Genomic DNA, 18972 nt, shown 5'->3' with positions numbered 1-18972 from the left:
GGCAGGCCCCGGGCTCTGTGGGGAGGGGGTGGCAGTGGGCTGGGCTCCCTCCAGGGGGCCCGCTCGGCCTCAGTCTCCCTGTCCGACTGCAGAGGGGCCGCACTCCTGCCCTGGGCACTGGGGCTTGCCCGACAGCTGGCCTGGGCCCCAGCCTCCCAGCCCCCCGCAGCCCCTTGGAGGGCTCTGGGATCTGCAGGGTCCACAGAAAGACCTTAACAGGCTGGTCGGGGCAGGGCTGCAGAGAAGCCACAGGCAGCTGTGGTCACAGGTCCTGGGAAGGCGGCCGGCCCATCCCAGGGCTGAGGCTCCTTCCTTAGGGTCAAGGCACTGTGACCTGTTAGGACACAAATCTTACTGGGGGGCGAGGGGAGTGGCATTCCACTCTATTTGTTAACTCTTTAAGGCACGTCTGCTTCAATGAGCCAAAGTGGGTTTGTTTGAGGGTCGGGGAGCTGGTGCCTGTAGGTGGGTGGCCTGTGGTGGTCCCCAGAGCCAGCGCTCGGAGCAGGCTGGCGGGCACTGCTGCCGTGAGATGCTTTTACAAGTCAGGGGCTGCTTCCCTCCTGGAGTCATCCCCTGTCTCGCCCCTTAAGCAAATGCTGGGCCCTGTGCCTCGGGAGAGGTTTGGAGGCAGGTCCCAGATGGTGGTTTCCGAGGCCCGACCCTGGTGTGGGAGGCATGGTGGAGGCGTCTCCCCAGCGAAACAGAGACTCACCCCAGGGTTTGGAGGTTCAAGGGTAGATCGACCTTGGGCCTGCTTCCTCATAGCACCCTGAAGATGTGGCTGGGTCTGGGAGCGGGGCCCTGAGGACCCCTGAGAAAGCAGGGTACGGGCTTGCCAAGGCCTCCTGCTTCCTGAACGTGGAGACGGCGGACGGTGGCCTGGGGAACCGCATGGCCAGAACAACATGGCCTCGGCCCGGCTGGGCGAGGCCCTACAGCCCCTGCTTCTTGGTGCTGCCTGAGACCCGGGGCTGGGGCAGCAGGATGACCAGAGAACAGCCCTGACTGAAGTTCTCCCCATCCCAGAGGCATGTGGGCTTAGGACCCAAACAAAGTTGGTTTCTAGGAATAAAGAGGGTACTTCTTGGGCACCCCAGTGGTGGGTTGAACTTCACCCCTGCTCTGCTGCTTTTCCTACGTGCAGCTGAGGGAGGTGGGGCTTGGAGGGGAGTGGGGCTCCAGCCCACCTGCCCCGACTCGGCCAACAGCGTCTCGGGGAAGCCGGCCTGGCGTCCTGTGACTGCACCGCCCACGGGTGTCCCGGGCCCTGGCATCTGTCTGCATGACCAGCTGAGCCTCCAGGTCTGGAAAATGACCTGTTGGAGTGAGGGAAGTGGCTATATTTATCCCGGTGAACTCTCACCCAAAAGGATGCGGTCTGAGTGGGCTTCTCCACCACCCTGCCTTCCCCCTGTCTTCCTGCATGGAGACCAGCTCCCATGGGTCCGGGAGGGTCAGGCGTGTGGGGCAGTCCAGAAGAGGGAGCCAGCAGAGCTGAGGGTCACAGAGGAGGAGCCTTTTCGCCTGGGGTGGGGTGGTGATGGCAGAGGAGGGAAAGCGGGGAGCCCACCTGGGAGAGGGTGGGAGATGGTACTGTCTTGCGTCATCGTGGTGACAACAGCTCTGGGTCATTAAGCTTGTGTGCCAGGCCCTGTTCTAGCCACACACACACAGCTCATCCTCACAGGGACCCTGAAGGGGGGCACTCTTACCCCCATTTAACAGATGAGGAAACTGAACCACAGAGAGGTTAAGTAATTTCTCCAGGATCGCTTCTGAGTGGCAGGGCCATAATGTGACTCCATGGTCCGTGGCCTCAACCACGCCGTGCTGGGAGGGGGAGAAAGGGCACCCAGGGACCCCTGGAGGGGCTCATCGGAGCCTGTCCCTCGCCCCCCAGGCCTGGGCTCGGAGGGGCTCGGCTGTGGGCTAGGAGTACTGTGAGGGCAGAGAGGGGACAGAACGGCCACCTACTCCACCATCCCCATGTGCCTGCCAGACGCTCGTCACCATGACGGTCCTGGGGGGACTCTGAGTCCCCTCGGTGGGAGAGGGCAGGCTCCGAGCGGGGCCTAAAAGCCAAGCTGTCCTGTCATTTTGCCAGAAGCTTGTCCGGTGGCCCCGGCTTGGACGCCTGTGCCCTGCAAGTCCAGGGTCTCTGACGGGCCAGGCCAGAACTGGGGTCCTTCCGAGGGGAGGTGGAGTGGGCTGTGGCCTCAGCAGGCACATTCCAGACCCTAAAAAAAGACAGCGCCCTGGATGCCAGAGGCTTAGCAGCGACCGGAGCCCCAGGAATGTGCGGGGGCTGCGGTCTGAGGGCAGGCGGGCTTGGGAGGGAGGGAGGGAGGGAGGCGCCGGAGGAGGGACAGGCCCATCCAGTGCCGCCGGCCTCCCCGCGCCTGCAGCACCAAGGCTAGCTTGACCCGTGCTACCAAAAATCATTTAGAACTCGGAAATCAGGCACCGCGTCCGTGTTGGAACCTTTGCTAACAGGTCTGGCCAAGGAGTCTTTCGTTGTCTAGGGTGGGTTTCTCAGACTCAGCACTCCCCGCATTTGAGGTGGACAGCTCTTTGTTGGCAGGCGCGGGGCTGTCCTGTGAGTTTCAGGGGGGGAGGTGTAGCAGCATTCCCGGCCTCTGCCCTCTAGACGCTAGCGGAGCTCAGGACACAGGCTCCTCCCCAAGTTCCAGGCACCGCCAAACGCCCCTCCCTGAAAACCACTGACCTGGGGGCTGTACCTTTGTTTGAGTCTCAGGATTCTGCCCAGGAGAAGCACAAATGATTTCTGCCTGATAGAAACCGTCATCCCATGGCCACACTTCCATTGCCCTGTAGCTAGCTCAGTGTGCCACCCGGCAGGCAATCCTAGCCTATCACTTTTTCTCCGAAAGCATGGATTCCTGTTTCTCAAATTCTCTTTGAGCCAACTCTACCCTCCTCCTTGTTCCGTTACCCGTTGAATTAACCTCTGACATGCGTTCCTTCTATATTTTAATCAGTTTTTACTTTTAGTTTGTGGGCGAAGTGATAGATCATTTCTAGCCTGTCTCCAGAACTGGTAACTCTGGTCACGGCTCTTGTTTTTCCACGTGGGTCCCCTCAGGCCGGCCCAGGCTGGAATGGAGACCCTCCCAAAGGTTTCCTTTAATTAATTCAGTCAGGGGGTCCCCCAGGAGCAGGGCTCCTTCTGGCCTCAGGGAGCAGGTAGCCCTTCGAGGGGGCAGAGCTGGACTTGCAGGGTCCTGGTCTGGGCTGGGGGCCAGCGCCCTGGGTGCTGGTCTCAGCCTTCACCTCCCTGCCCTTCGCTGGCCCTGGGGCAGCTCAGGGTCTATTCCATCCTCCTGCTTCCCTGACACACGGTGCCCCTTTGTGACCGGAGTCCCCAGCCTCCACTCGGCTGGCAGAACCCTGGGACAGCTGTGTTAGCCACTGGTCCTGCAGGCCTAAAGCAGCCTGCTCTCTGGGGCAAGTAGGGGTGGGTCTGGATCTCAGCGTCTGTCCTGACCTCCACAGTCGGGAGAAAGTGGGGTCTCACGCAGGGAGGGGCCAGGACCTGCTGTCCTGGGACCCGGCCCCCGCAGGCCACTCCCCAGGGAAGCAGGGACCACTCTCCTCCTGTATCCCCTTCTGATGCCCAGGGAGCCACACCCAATGCCCCACCGAGGGTACGGGTCCGCCCGCGGAGTCCACTGGGCGTGCGCTGTGCCTCAGTTTATACATCTGAGAAATACAATCGTGCTGCCTTGTGAGGCCGTGGTGGGCGTTCAGGGGGGGATGCACCGAGAGCCGTCAGAGCAGCGCCTGGCGTGGGGCAGGTGCCCGACAGCCAAGTTTGAAGATGACGATGGTGATGATTGGCTAGAGGATGGGGCCGGGGGCGGGGTCAGGAAAGCCTTTCAGATGACTTGGATGTCGGAAGGAGAGGAGAAGGGTTAAAGAGATTGGGGACAGGTGGTGGGGCGGGGGGTGAAGAAGAATTTTTTGTCTGAAATAATCCTTTGGTCATAGCTGCTAGGGGTTATACCCTTTGACTCTGGAACAACCTGGGGTCTCTGTGACCAGGGGCTTTGTGGCTGGGGAGCCCACGCTGAGGCACTGTGACCCCCGCATAATAAAGATTCCTTGTGTCGTTAGACAATGTGGCATAAGTTATAAGGGCTTGACTCATCCAGAACCTTCTCTGAACTTTACGGTGTTATCCCCATTTTACAAGTGAGGGAACTGAGGGCACAGAGAAGTTAAGTAACTTGCCCAAGATCACACAGCTCCAGCTCCAGAGCCCATTGTCTGAACCACCATCAGCTTCTCCAGCCAGGCTAATGCAGCTTTCAGCCTCAGTGAGAGCTGGGGCAGGGGGCGGGGGGAGAAGGAGGAAAAAGCTCCCGGAGGGGCCCCCTGCCTCCCAGGGGAGATTGTTCCCAGGACAGGTGTCGAGGCTCCCCTCCCATGAGCGAGGGTGCCAGCTGCCTCGAGTCTGCAGACCGGGCCCCTGTGGGAAGCCTTTCTTGCCCCCTGACCTTTCCCCCTTCACCCCAGCTAGTCTGCAGTCACCCAAGGTGAGGGAGCTTCTGTCGCCCAGTGCTCAGACCTGCAAGTCTCCGTGCTGGGTGGACGCAGGCCTCTGCACCTGCACCGTCTGGGGTTGACCTCGCCGTCCCCCTCCCCCAGTCCAGCCTGCTCCTCCCCCAGGAACGCCTGTCTCGAAAAGCGACACCACCATCTGCTCCGTCACCCCCTCTGAAACCCGAGTGTCACCCTCGCCTTCTTCCTCCCCTCCCCCACGCTCTGTCCCCACGTCCATCAGGCACCGAGTCCACAGATCCCCCGTCCTAAATCTCCCACTTCTCCGTCTTCACCGTCACCTGGGCCTCAGTTCCACTGGACACCACTTTCCCTGCTTCCGCTCCCCCCACCCCGTTCTACCTGATGGCCTGAGAGATGCTCCAAATCCCAGCCCATCTCTCTACCTCGTGCCCCCAGCCCTTTGCCCACATGGCCCCCTCACCCAGAGCCCTCCTCCTGCGGGGCTGCGACAGCCTCTCCTCCGTGCCCCACCCTCATCCGGGACCCGCTCCAGGACTGGCCGGCCCAGCGCAAGACGCAAGTGCACGGCGCTTGTTCACGACCTCTGCCATTAAAGGTGCGGAAATGCCTTCCTTCCACGCTCCCTTTGTCAGCCTATCATGGTGGGGTTTATGGCCTATTTGGTGTTTTGTGGAGGGTGCAGACCCTCCCAGGCACCTACCTTCTACCCTCAATGACCCAGCGCACATGCCGCCCCCAGCCATGCCCTGGCCCTTCACACGGGCCCAGTGCCTCCACCCAAGGTGGACAGGCCTCCCGCAAGGAGACACAGAGCACCGGGAGGGAGGTGGGCCGGAAGCCGGACCCTGCAGGGCCCCCTCTGAATGGGCCATGGTGCTGTCAGCCCAGGCTGGGGACAGCCACCTCCGTGGCTGTCCTGACACACCGAAGGGCACGTGTGCCAACACTGACGCTCCCAGGACCACGCCCAGGCTCTGCCAGGTGGCCTCCCAGGGGACTGAGCTGAGAGTCTGTCCTCAGAGACAGGGGAGGGGTGGGAAGTGACAGGGGCAGGACCACGAGTGAGCCATGGCCCTGTGCCCTGTCCCCGTTGAACTTCACTTACAAAACATGGACTCAAGGATGAAATTATCAGATGTTTTGATGCCACGACCCCAGAGCATCACCCCCTGAGCACAGGCCCCCCCCCCCGAGTGCAGGTCACACCCCGTGAAGCCGGCCCTGCCCTCCAGGCTCAGGTCAGACATGCCATCCGCTGGGGCCACCTTGACACCCCCGTCTCACTCAGGTTCTCCTCCAGGACAACGTCTAAGTGCACCAGACCTTGCATGTTTCCCATTTCATTTTAACTGCTTGTTTGGATAAATTAATCTCTGTCAAGATGGGAATTATGTCTGTTTGGTTCACAAGTAGGTCCCCTGTACGTGCCAGGGATGTAACAGGCACATGACAAATATCTGTTAAATAAGTAAGAAAGTTAGTGCAGAGCGGGTCCTTGGGCCTCCTTTCTCCCAACCATGGTTCTGTTGGATGACTGGGGGGGTCCCAGACCTTCCTCAGATTCCTACAAAGTGGCCAACAGGGCGACGAAGAGAGGAAGCCCCCACCTCCCTCCCTCCTGCTCTAACTGCCCTCCCTTCCCTCTTGCCGGCTTTTGTGGAGATCAGCATATAACTACAAGGAGAAGCGGGGAGGCCCCAGCTAGGAGCTGGCTGTGGGACCTTGAGTATCACCTGCCCTCTCTGGGCTTCAGAACAAAGGGTCCCTCACCGATGAGCAACGACCCACCCAGCTCTGACCTTTGACGTGATGGTCGTTACTTTGGGAAGGTTTCCGGTCCGGTTCTGCCAGGGAACTCATCACCCTGTCTCTACGAACCCTAGAACTTACCCAAGACTCCATCACTCAGCCCACAGGCCAAAGGCAAGCACACAGCACCGTGTGAACTTTTTAGGGTAGCCGTTTTGTTTCAAGATGGCAGGCGACATACCCACTAAAGTCTGATTCTACACCTTCAAGGAGGGTGGAGTTTCTTTCCAAAATAGTCAACTTCTTAAGGAGTTGAAATGGAACCGAGGCCCCCTGATATGAAGTCCTAAAGGGTGGAGTGGATGCAGGGCCCCCCTGGATTCCAGAGCAGAGACAAGGGACCGGCCTCATGGGGCCCAGCCTCCGAGGAGCACCGTCCCCGCCTGCCTCACCACAGGGCCTGCCTGCTCTGGCTCCCACTCTCCGATCTTTTCCGCTTATAGCCAAGCACACACTTAGAATCCCAGCTTCTCCCTCGCTCAAGATAGATTCCTATGGAAACCAGCGCAAAGCAGAGGCAGAAACAAATGCCATCCTTCCAGGCCCTGGACGCACGCGTGACAGTTCTCCTTCCGCCCACCCCGCAGAGTTAGTGCAGGAAAAGCGTGCTGAAAGGGCAGGTCCGTCGGCCTGTCCCCTCAGGGGCCTGGTAAATGCCCAACACCTCCAGGGGCTTTCCCAGGGACCCTTGTACCGTCACCACATTGGTGGCACAGCTATCCAGGCCGGGTCTGAAAGTCAGAGCCCCGCGTCTGAGACCCTGGGAGAAGACGCGTGCATGGGGGTGACCCCCTGAGCCTGTTTCCTTGTCTTGTAATGGGTCTAATAACGTTACTGACGTCATGGGGGCAGTTACAGGACGTGAAAAAGACAATAATGTAAATTATTTAGCACAGAACCTGGCATCTGATAAGCATTTAATAAACACCAGGCATTTTACTGTGATCTAGCTCTTGGGTAAGTCCGTCTTTTACCCCCCCAAGCCTCGGTTTTCTCATCCGTAAACAGAGTGAGCTGGGGAGGAGCCAGGACAGCCTGGTTCTGGAAAGTCCCTTCCAGCCGCGGCCTTTTCTGGCCTGTGGACTTGTTACCGGTGCCGGTGTGAGGAGAGTGTGGCTCTAACACATGTGCTCTCTCGCCGTCAGGCCATCCCGGAAAGGCAAGCTCCACAGAAGCACGATCCTTCCGGGTTACAACCAGGGAAGGGAACTCAGCATTCAGCCCCCATCGTTGGCCTTACAAAGCCTCAGTTTCCACATCTGTCAAATGGGCCTCGTTTAGGGGCCATGGGGAGGAGGACATGGCTTACTGGCGTAAGGAGCTCAGCACAGCGCCCCTGGCACAGCGGGTACTTGCCCAGTGCTGATATCATGGAACCCAGCCCGGCCAGGTTTCCCTGCAAAGCTCTGAGCCCCTCAGCCAGTCCTGCAGGTGGTGGGGACGTGGGGTCTGTATCCTTGGGGGCTGCAGCTCCAGTATCATCTACCAGCGCGCAGCCTGGGCAGCAGGCCGGCAGAAGGAAGGGAAGACCCCTCTTACCAGGCCGAGGTTCAGAGCGCTGCTGTCGTCCTCGGGCATGGGCAGGTACGCGGCCAGGGCCACACAGTTGGCAAAGATGGTGAGTAAGATGATGGTCTCGAAGGGTCTGGTGCAGGGTTAAGGAGAGCCCTCGAGTGAGGCGTGGGATTCGTGGGATTAAGGGGAAGAGCGCACTGGGGGTCTGTCTGGACTGACTACAAGGCCAGGCTGATGGGCCCACGTTGCCCTCCTGCAGGGCACAGACGGGGCCAGGCTCCTGTGGGGCACCCGCCTCCCTCTCCTCCAACAGGGAGCGTCCACTGAGACGCTCTGGGACCACGAGGCTCTGGCTCCTGGCTGGGGGCTACTCAGCCTCAAGGCCCGGGGAGTCTTAAGCCCCCGTCTCAGTACCGATCCCCCCAACCCCCAGCTCCACCAACCACTGCTCTCCCCGCTCCGCGGAGCCACGGCCAGACACGCCGTGGCATCCTCGCAGAGTCAGCAAGGGAGGCTGGGGCTGCTGCGGACTGGGCTAAGCACGCCCGGGAAGCGGGCCGGGAGGGATGGAACCTGGACTCTGCAGCCCAAGGAGGGGCCGTGCACCCGCCCACACAGGACCTGCCGGCCGTTTTCCGGAGGGCGCTCCCACCAGGCTCCCTGGATTTGCCGGTGAGTAGCACAGCCTCCGGGGAGGCTGACCGTTACAGGGCGGCTGTGGAGGGCACTGAGGGGGAGAAGCGGGGAGGCCCGAGCTCTTCGTGCGTGGTTGGGGGATGCCCTGTACAGATGGCTAGAGGGAGACCCCACGCCCTTCCCAGCCACCTTCCTCTGCGGTTTGAAGAGAGGCGGCCTCGGGGCAGAGGACTGGAGAGGGGACAGGATGCAGGCGAGAGACACGGGTGGGGAAGTCTGCCCCCGACCCCCAGACAGGAGGGCACGAGGCTCCTGGGTGCCGCGTAGGGGCAGGGCTGACTCCTACCCAGACCTTCCAGCTCTGCCTGGGTTTTCCTTGTCCCTGCGGCTCCCTTACTCTCCTTTCTTCTAGGGAACAGCTGGTGGGAGCCTGGTCTTCCAAAACCCTTCATAAGTATTTCAAATATGCCCGAGCAGCTCACTCAGCACCCACTTGACAATGGCCTCCCCCCTCTGCATCTCCTTCCTCTCTGCCCCAAATAAGCTGGAAATTTTCATCATTCTTCCTCGCAGAGCTAATGCCAACGTAGAAGGGGGCTCATGTCCCTGTGTCCACGTGGTGCCTCCCACCCAGGCCTGCTGTCGCAGCAGAGCTCGGTGCAGGCCCATCTCTCCTCCCCGCCCTGCCCGCTGTCGCCTCCCCCCACCCCAGTCCTGTCCCATAACCCAGGGAGGCTGAGAGGAGCCCTCGACGCTGGGGACTGGGGATTTGGGCACACCTTCCAGCACCTTCCAGAGACACTACAGAGGCACTCAGGCTGCCTCCAGGACCTGGGCCTCAGCCCCGGGGGCCCCTGCTCCTCGGTTGAGGGCTTCCTTCGCAAAGGCTCCCTGCTCCATCGCCAGGCCCCGGTCTCCGGCCCCCCAAGCCTGTGATCTGTGAGCCCCGCTCCTCGCCTCCCCTGACACACACACACACCCCGTGCAGCCCCTTGGCCCTGAAAGATACCTCCATTCCACGATGCTGATGCAGGCCCTCCTCACAGGGTTCTGGAGAGTCAAGCAGAACAAGGCCCGCGGCGGCCTGGGCAGGACCTCGGGAACCGGCTTCTTGGGCTGCTTCTTCCTCAGGCCCTCATCCTGGGGCGAGGACGGCTCCATGGCTCCCGGAGCCTCAGCCTCTCCTGCTCTCCACCCGCTGCCCTCTCTTCCCCGAGTCCCCAGTGCCCCTGCCTTGGGGACTGGGCAGCTGAGCCCCTGGGCGAGCCTGCCCTGCTGAGCCAGCCGGGGCGGGCCGGGGATCGCTCTCCCTGCTCCCAGCGAGTAAAATTAGCCTCCACGGGCTCTCTGCTGCCCAGCCGAGCTCCCGCAGCCAGGCAGCTGTCATTCCTCCCCAGTCCAGCCAGTGACAGCCCAGTATGTCCCCAAGGAGGCTGGGGGTGGGGCTGGGGGCTCACACATGGGTCTGGGCTGGGGCAGAGGGAGACAGGATGGAAGATTCAAGGCTGGGGCGACGGAGAGCTCTCGAAGTGCTATGGAGCCTCAGGCTTCAGACTAGCCCCTTGGTGTCAACGTTCAACCCACCCCTCCCCGCAGGCCCAGGACACTGTCCAGAAAGGGTGCTGGGTGGTCCAGCTCAGTAGGAGTCCACAGCCCTCCCTCACATCTCTACCTGCAGCCGTCAGGCCAAGATCCTCCACCCTCACCCCATGCCTACGCCCCGTGGGGGGGGCTCCTGACTGTGCCCACCTTTCTCCCCGTCCCCCACCCCAGCCTGCCCCTAGCTGTGCAAGGGGCGGTGTCTATCTCTGGGACTCTGTGCCCTCCCCACACTGCCCCTGGCATGTACTAAGCTCTCTGTAAATGTTAGTTGAATGCATGAGCTAACAGAACACCCCACACAAGTGCTTGAGTGGGAAGGAGACAGGGGCGCCAGGGAAGGGAAGGCGGACAACCACCCGGGAATCACAAAACCCAACGTCTTTATTTAGCCCCGTCGTGCAAACACAGCGCCGGTACACCCATGCGGTCCCCATGCCCACAGAGTACAGTCCGAGGGGGGAACACGCAGTCCTCACCCACCCCAGGGGCGGGGGGAGGTGGGAAGGAAAGGGCCACACTGGGGCGTGGGGTGGGTAAGGCCCTCCATTACGGAAGCCGGAGGGCACCACCAACGTACGCACTCGGCCGCCTCCTGGGCTGAGAGCACGCTGAATCTGGCCTGCGCCTCTCCCTCTGGGCTCCTCTGGGGGGCGGGGGTGGGGGAGGTGACAAGCAAGTCCTCGAAGCGGACGCTGGCGTCTGAGGCCATCTCGTGGAGAGCAGGGGCGTGGCGTGCGGACCAGAGCAGACTCGCCTCCTGGGCTGCGCCCGTGGCCACGGAGGGCGGAGCAGGACCTCCACGACCGGGGCACCTCCGACCTTCCCTGCGCGGGGCTGAGGCTCAGTCGGAGCCCGACCCCGGGGTGGCCGGCATGGACGGGGCGCGCGCCCTCGCCGCCCCCCGACAGCCGCTCTGGCCTCTCTCATGCCCCCGCTGGAAGGGACGGGGCCGTGGTGGCGCTGGCGGAGGGAGGGTGCCGCGGACGCTTGAGCACCCCGAGCCCGGGCGGCCCCAGCCCGGTCAGTGGCTGCAGTCCTCCGACTCGAAGAAGGGCGAGGAAGAGCAGCACGACGGCTCGGAAGAGTCGGGCGCCAGGGGGGCGCGGCCGCGGGGCTCGCGGGGCCCAGGGCCGTCGGGGGCGGCGCGCAGCAGTTCCTGCAGGTGCTTGATGTAGCGGATGGCGGCGCGCAGGGTCTCCACCTTGCTGAGCCGCTTCTCGGCCAGGGCGCTAGGCAGGTGGCCGCGGAGGCGCGCGTAGCCCTCGTTGACGCAGCGGACGCGCTGGCGCTCGCTCTCGTTGCGCTTCCGGAGGAAGGCGGGCTCGAAGGGGTAGTGGCAGGCGCCCAGGGCGCCCGGGAAGGGCGCGCCGGGGAACGCGGCCGCGTAGGCGTCGCAGTAGGGCGGCCGGGCGGCGCCCGGGTACAGCAGGAAGGGCACGGCGCCCAGAGGCTCGGCGCGGGCCGGGGTCGCCGGTCGGGGAGGGGGCCCGATGCCCAGCGGCAGGCAGCCGGGGGGCGCCGCGGGCCGGCGGGCCGCCAGCGCCCGGCAGAAGTCGTCGTTCATGGTGCCGCGCGGGGCCGGACCCGGAGCGTGCCCCGAATCGCCCCGACTCGGGGTCTGCGCGCCCTGCCCTGGGAGCGAGTCACATCGCCAGCCGCGGCTCCGGGCGGCCGGACTGGTCAGGGTTTCTTTTCGCTCTGGGAGCAGGCTCCGAGGTCCCCCTAAGGCGAGCCATCGCAGCGGACCATGAGGCCTCTGCAGAGGCTCCGCGGGCACGTCTCAGAGCAGCCGGCAGGGATGTGGGGTGGGCGCGGGCCTTCCCAGGGCGCAGCCCTGCGGCTCCAGCGGGCCCCGCGCCAGGGTCTTGGTCCTCGCGGCCCTCGGGGTCCCCGGGCTGTGCGCCGGGCAGGAGAGGGTCCCGGGTGCCGTCTCTAAAGAAGAGGGTGAACATATCAATTAGGAGAGGCCTTGTTGCATCGTGGGCTCCTTTGTGTCACCCCGCCCTCCAACGCGATGGTAAGCATCATGAGGGGAGGCAGTGGGCTGCAGAAGACATACGCGCAGAGCAGGGTTCAAATCCTGGTTCACCCCTTGATGCTTGGGTGCCCTCTCTGAGCCAGTTTCCAGTATGGAGATAATTAAAACATCCCTCCCAGGAGATGAATACTGAATGAGGATCAAATGAGAAAAAAATATACCCAAAGACGCCTCCTCCAGGGCCTGCCTTATAAAAGGTGCCCAGCGATGTCATTTCCTTTGAGGAACACGTCTGGTCACTCGCTCCTGGCAGGGCCTCACAGCTGGAGGCTCCGAGCCTGCTTACGAAGTTGGCAGTAGAAACCCCAGCGGCAGCCGTAATGCAAGTAAGGGTGGGACTCTATTGAAGGCAATGCATCTTTGGTTCAGAGGAGCCCGCATGTGGTCGGGACTTTCAAAGCCCTCCCGTGTGGAGTGGCACCACCAGAGCTCTCTGTGCCCCAGTCCCCGGAGTGGGGGGGCTGGGATGTGCCCCCTCAGCCCTCCTGGGTTTGTCCTTTCTGCCACTCAACACAAGTGCCTGTGATTTCAGCTCCATGTGGGCAATGCTTGTTGCCTAACTGAGAGGGAGGGTGAGACAGGAAGCTGGGCTGGTAGGGGGTGGGCCTAAGTCACACGCAGCCCCTTTCCCAGACTCCAGGATGCTCTTACTTCAGAAATAATTGGCCTGGTTTGCATTTAAGTCACCAACTCCTCTCACCCGCGGTTATCAGATTCCACTTCGTCGTCATGTCCTCTAGGCATTCTCTCTGACCCGCCCCCTCCCCCTGTGTCCAGTGTCCTGTCGATGCCATCCTGCACTTGTCACACTGCCCTCCACGGGAGATCTCAGGGTTCCCTGAATGTGCAAGTGAGCGGGTGCTGCAGCCCACGTAGACAGTGATGGGGCAGCGGGGCCTCAGATGCCGGGCCAAGGCTTCGACCTGACGGAAGGGCCAGCTCTGTCCCTGACAGGGGAAGGTCGCTGCCACACTCAGGCTCCTGAGAGTCCCCTGCACCTTCTCGCGTTTGTCCTTTATCCGGGTCCCAGTCTGTTCCCAGCTAGCTCTGCCCTCCTGAACGGAAACTGGGAAGATTCAACAGCGTTCAAAGCACTGGCCTCGAGAGACTGTGTGAGGCTGCAGTACAAAGTCACATGCCCCTCCCCCGCTCCGCAGCCTCCGAGGGCTCCCCTTGGAAGGGAAGTGTCCTTCAAGGGACGGTTCTAGAAAATCTCTTCCAAACACCCCTCGGCTCCGGATGCTCTGCTCATTCCTGGCCTCACCCTCGGCTGACACAGACCAGGCGGGCCATGGGGGCCTCTCTGCTGCCCCCGGCCCTGCCCGAGGCTGATTGCCTGAGTTCTCCAGCCCCGGACACAGACTCTCCAGGCTGTGCATTCTGGTCTTCAACCAGATAGTAAACCACCAGAAGGCAGGGCTTTCTCCCATTCTTAGGTGGTGCCCCTCAGTCCCTTGCCCAGTGCTGGGCATGTAACGAGTGCTCAGAATTACTTGCTATCAGTGCTTTTGTTTTATAAAACTATGGGATCCAGGGCTTCCCTGGTGGCGCAGTGGTTGAGAGTCCGCGTGCCGATGCAGGGGACACGGGTTCGTGCCCCGGTCCAGGAAGATCCCACGTGCCGCGGAGCGGCTGGGCCCGTGAGCCATGGCCGCTGAGCCTGCGCGTCCGGAGCCTGTGCTCCGCAACGGGAGAGGCCACAACAGTGAGAGGCCCGCGTACCGCAAAAAAAAAAAAAAATATATATATATATATATATATATATATATATATATGGGATCCAGACTTTCCTCTCCTGCATGATCCCTGTCTATTCATATTTGACTTAATTATTTAAATATAATTTGATTGAGGTCAGAAGCTCATTTACATCTAATGACAATTTTAATAAATACGACTTAATATCTATTTGTGTCGATTCAATATTCAATACCTGTTCATTTTCCTCACATGCTGTTTACATTTTTTATGACTCTTCAGAAAAGTCACTCAAGCAAGAAACCTCACAGCTTGACCATGTATTTCTTGAACTAGTTCTCTTTTTACTGTTAGGAAAGGACCGATAACCTGGCAGCGAGCTCAGGTGAGGGCACAGCTGCAGGCGAAGTGTGATCTGCATTTTCCTCCGCGGAATGCTCTACCCTGGCGAGGAGCGGAAGGACACCGGGTATAGTAGGTTATCCTCAAGCGGCCTGAGAGCACGTACTTACCGAGAGCATCTGTGTGTGGGACTGCCCTAGGCTCTGGGATGGAGCGGTGGACAAAACCCATTGTGAAATAATAATAATAATAAAATAATAATGATAATAATAACGATCGTTTATTACTCTTGCTGTGCAAGACTTCGTGCCAAGTGCTTTACGTGAAACATCGCACTTAATTCCTACATAATTCTTGTGAGGTAGGTGCTAATTTCACCCGGTTGTACAGGTGAGAAAACGGAGGCTTGTAAAGGTTAAGTTACTTGCCCAAGGTTCCACAGTTAGTGATCTCATGAACTAGTAAATGCTAGTCAGCCCTACCCTTCTCCCCCTCCCCCCGATTCTCTCGCTATTTCTCCTAGAGCTTCACATTTGAACCGGAAGTTCGGAGGGGCTTGTGCTGACCTAACACGAGTACCTTACTAAACTGTGACTCCTGTTGAAGGGGATGTTCCACTGCAGATTCTGATGATCACGCTGTTTGAGCTCCTGCCCTGGTAACACAGCTCACCTGGGTGGTCCTTGGGAAGGTAATGGCCCCTTGCAGATGCTCTTAGGAGGATGGCCACTGACTTCTGTCGTTGGGAGGGGAGGACCGAGTTTAACCAGAGTCAAGTACCGGGAGCCGTACCCCTGGGAACGTGGTGAGGAACCCCCTCGCCTGAGCTTAAAAACACGAATACTGGGATCTTCCTTAACCCGCAGTACCTGGACGGGATCTGACCAGCAACGGAGAACGAGCCCATGGGCTCAGCGCCCAGACTGGGCCGAACCAGTTGTCGACAGCGGCACCGTGTGGCCGTGAGGAGAAATGACAGTAGCAGGTTGCTGAAATTCCAGGTCCCGACTCCGTCATAACTACCCGCCACGGGGACTGAGTCCCCAGGTCTTTTGGAAAATTCGGGGTACTGGAGGACTCCCAAGAAGAGCCATGGGGTCTCCCGTTAACATCGACTACTTTCCTCCCTGAGTGGGTGGATCAGTTCACGTCACTTAAACGTTCACTATATACAAATACATAAAAGACGCATCATTAAACATATTTTGTTTTCTGCAGTTTGTTATTTGTAACAGTATGAAGCAGCTTACTAGCTAAAAGCCTGCTTCTGAAATAGCGCGTGGGGGGCTGGCCCCGCCCACGTGAGCGCGGAGGAGACTGCTGTCCTGGAGGGAGGGGTTGAAGCAACACTCTCCACCTTTCTAGGGCCCTAGTTCCTCCCGGGCGGGGCTCTCGCCCTCCGCGCCTCAGGTGTACTTTCCCGGGCCTGGGGGCAGATGTGCTCGGTGGGAGGAGCCTGATCGTCCACGAAGCTCACTGCCCGATGGAACTGTCCCCCCTGCCCTTTTATGACCAGGACGTGTTCACAGTCACGCCCCGCACGGTCATATATTGTACAAGGAACGTGGTGACACCCAGTCCAACTTGCATCAGAGAGAGTCAGGAAGCCCCAAGTGGGGTCTCCTGGGCCTCCTTCCCCAGTCCTTGCTGCTCCTAATTCTGCATCAGGTGGCATTTGCCCCGCAACAACTATTAGCTACTTGTGGTCACCTCGTGCCAGAGGCTCTCCCTACCACCCATGGCACATCATTACAACTTCTTGTTGACGGCTTCATGAGCACGGCCTGCCCACCCCAGGCCGTCCCTCTCCTAGGACTCCGGCGTCACCCGACCCTATCTCCCCCTTTCCCCAGCCCTACACTCTTCGTGGCCAGCCGGCAGACAGAGAACACTCTCCCCGGAGCCCTTCCTGACCCCATCTCCCGCCCCAAGTTGTAAACTCCAAGTGCAAGAACTCCTGTCTTGGGCTTCATCTTTGAAACACACAGTCCCTGTTGCATAAATGTTTGTTGATTGACACTGGGTATCCCTGGGGAGGGCTGAACCATCTTGATGGAGCAAAGGGGTCTGTGACCTCTGAGTGGGCTGGACCATCTACAGAGCAGGTAACATAATTCTCCCTTTCCAGGTTTTCTCACTGTCTTCACCGGGACCGGAGCCAGAGGTGGGGGACTGAGGCCAGAAATTGGCTGAAAATGTCACTTCAAACTCAGAACAGGGCTCGGGAAGTGGCTTTGGGAGAGGTGAGTTCACTGTCCTCTGTCTCTCCTTCCACTCAGGTGTTCCTACAGCGGATTGTGTGTGGTGGAGCTTATCGGCACCTTCATGAAGACATCTTCCAGAGCCTCTCCTACCCCTGCCATCCCAAACTGGGAGAATTTGTAAGGAAACCAAGGACTCGGAATGACAGCACGCATGGGCTTCACCCATCCCCTGCCTCCAGGCAAGGTAGCCGCTGAAACCTTTCCCCAAAGGACTCCACGAATACGTTGAGAAATGCAGCCCCTTTATTCAATCCCTGGAGATCCCCAGGGTGCATCCCAGAGAAAGCCCTGCAGTAAAGAAAGCTGCTTGCGTTTAACCCAGAAATCCCCAAGTGGACCTCAGAACAGTTTGTTGTTTTCTTTTCCTCAAGCCTCCTAACATCAAGTAGAATACATTTCAGGGAATTCTACCTTAAAATCTCCAGGATAAGCAAATGTTTTTTTCTTTTTAAAATAAGAAATGTCACCATCTCCCTTAGGAGTCTATCTTATAGCCTGTAATTACTTCTAGGAGGATAACCTCACCACTCCCTCCTTATATATCCAACACGCCCAACCAAACGATCATTTCAGAATCTCCTCGATACCACGCTGGATCTGACCAAGGAGAAGGGCAGCCAGGCCCGGCGACCAGGACCCCACAGAGGGCCCTTGAGGGCTAGAAACCAACGCCTCCTCTTCTGGGCAGCTGAAGGGCTTGGCCGGCTGGTCTCGGCCTCTGTGCCCCTCTGGTCCCGTGATGAACGAGGCAGTGCTATTCACGCACGGACCTCAGCCCAGAGCCCGCCTAGCCCCCCTCATGCCCTCCACGCTGTGTTCCCTGCCACGGGGTTTGCCCCAGGCCACTGCCTGCAGCCACTTCCCGAGAGGAGCCATGCAGAGCTCTGAGGCGGTGATGGAACCAGGTGCCCAAACACGGGGACGCTCGGCTGGGACTCTGGAAGGAGGGGAAAGGCGTGGGGAAGGAAGGCTGCCATGGATTAGGTGGCTTTCGATGCCTGGCCTTGCTGGGTGCCCTGCTCTCCTGTCTCCTGTGACCCTTAGCCTGTTTACAGAAGAGGAACTGGCTCAGAGAGGCTGGGACAGCTGCTCAGGGTCACACAGCTGGGGTGCAGCTCACCAGGGTCTGTTCAAGGTGATACACGAGAACCTTCTTAGCCAGGCAGGTGTGTCCAACTTTTTGGCAGGAGTCCTGATCTTTATAGGATTTCTTGGGGGCCAGAGTCGGGGGAGGGGCTCGTCCTCTTCCTAATTCCCTTGAATATACCCGGCATTTACGACGCTAGGGAGTCACAGGAAGGTGTTTTGGGAGGTGGCTGCCCCCCGTCTCCAGAAGAACATCGGGCTCCCCGGAGCACCTCACGGGCCCAGGAGCCCTGCGTGAGAGGCAGCCCCACAAGCAGAAAGCACGCTTTAGGCCAGACTCTCCTGGACTGAATCCCGGCTCTGCTTTCACTGGCAGAGGCGCTAATTCTACAGACCTCAGTTTCCTCACCTGTAGAATGGGGGCAGTGACACTTCAGAGGTTATTGTAAAGGTAAGAGGAAGCTACGTGGGTCACCTGGCACCTAATAGGAACTGAATCACTGGCAGCTGGTATTGCCAGCACGGCTGGGGCAACCCTGGAAAGAGCCCCTGAAGCTCTAAGATCCTGGGATGTGGCTCTGACAGGCCTGAGTCCGCAGATGCCACCCCCGACGCTGCAACTGGACACAGCACCAATGCCTGCGTCCAGCGGCTCCCCAAGCCACATCTGTCCTAGTAGACGTCCAGAGGGAAAATTCTGTACATGAGGCCCTGACCCTTTTCTCAAGTCTTTGAAGGACTAGGGTAACACAATTCTCTAAATAAGGTGAATGTATTCACTGTGCGTCCTACCGCCTACCTGCGGATTCACCCGCCAAACCTCTCCTGAGCCCCTTCCGGAACCCCATGGAGGGCGGGGTTCAGCAGAGGACCACCCAGACTGCTGTGCTCAGGTGGGTGGGCAAGGCAGGACTGCACCTCACACTTCCGCTCTGAGTGCACTCACTACAGCCCTGGGAGGTCATCGTCCCCATGTTCGAGACGAGGAGATGGGGGCACAGAGAGGTTAAGCAACGTGCCCAAGGTCACACAGCTGGTACAGGGCAGAGCTGGGATTCATACCCAGGCACTGGGGCTCCTGAGTAAGTGAGAGGTAGGAGCCAAAGGAGGTGAGGAGAAAGTGAAGACAGCAGCGTGATATTCTCCGTGTCAGGCACTTGTCTCAGTGACACCTGTGCGTGCACACGCTCACACATGCATGCACAGTCACTGAGTCCTCACTACAAGGTAGGGACTACCATCACCCTTGTTTTACAGATAGGAAAGCTGAGGCACAGAGAGGTAGAGGAACTTTCCCAGGGTCACACAGCTGATGAATTTTGAACTTGGCATTCGAGGCAAATTGGTGTACACCTTGGGACTGGCCAGGCATCCTCGTCCTGTCCAGGAACGAGTCTTTCTTAACAGCCCAAGAGAATGAATAAACCTGAGACT

General features: G+C 59.7%; 2 protein-coding genes across 2 annotated transcripts in view; both read right to left on the bottom strand.

Annotated features, from left to right (window-relative positions):
• Window positions 1-9863, bottom strand: part of CACNA1S (calcium voltage-gated channel subunit alpha1 S) — a 65406-nt gene extending 55543 nt beyond the window's left edge. The window contains exons 1-2 of the mRNA XM_029228383.1: window positions 9518-9863; window positions 7897-8002 (exon numbers count right to left, since the gene is read on the bottom strand). Of these exons, the coding sequence (XP_029084216.1) occupies window positions 7897-8002; window positions 9518-9669 (258 nt within the window). The 5' untranslated portion in view covers window positions 9670-9863. The remainder of the gene's footprint in view (window positions 1-7896; window positions 8003-9517) is intronic.
• Window positions 9864-11131: 1268 nt separating this feature from the next.
• Window positions 11132-11674, bottom strand: ASCL5 (achaete-scute family bHLH transcription factor 5). Its single transcript, XM_029229561.1, has one exon. The coding sequence runs from the start codon at window positions 11672-11674 to the stop codon at window positions 11132-11134; it is 543 nt and encodes a 180-aa protein (XP_029085394.1).
• Window positions 11675-18972: the final 7298 nt, after the last annotated feature.

The sequence above is a fragment of the Monodon monoceros genome, unplaced genomic scaffold (genome assembly GCF_005190385.1).
Source record: "Monodon monoceros isolate NGI ecotype Baffin Bay Population unplaced genomic scaffold, NGI_Narwhal_1 Super_Scaffold_18, whole genome shotgun sequence".
In the NCBI taxonomy this organism is placed as follows: Eukaryota; Metazoa; Chordata; class Mammalia; order Artiodactyla; family Monodontidae; genus Monodon; species Monodon monoceros.
The sequence above is the reverse complement of the archived record's forward strand: the minus strand, read 5'-3'. Positions and strand labels throughout refer to the sequence as shown.

What these genes read in the sequence shown, in the direction of transcription:
- ASCL5 (XM_029229561.1), bottom strand. Translation starts at nt 11,674, where the DNA reads ATGAACGACGACTTCTGCCGGGCGCTGGCGGCCCGCCGGCCCGCGGCG.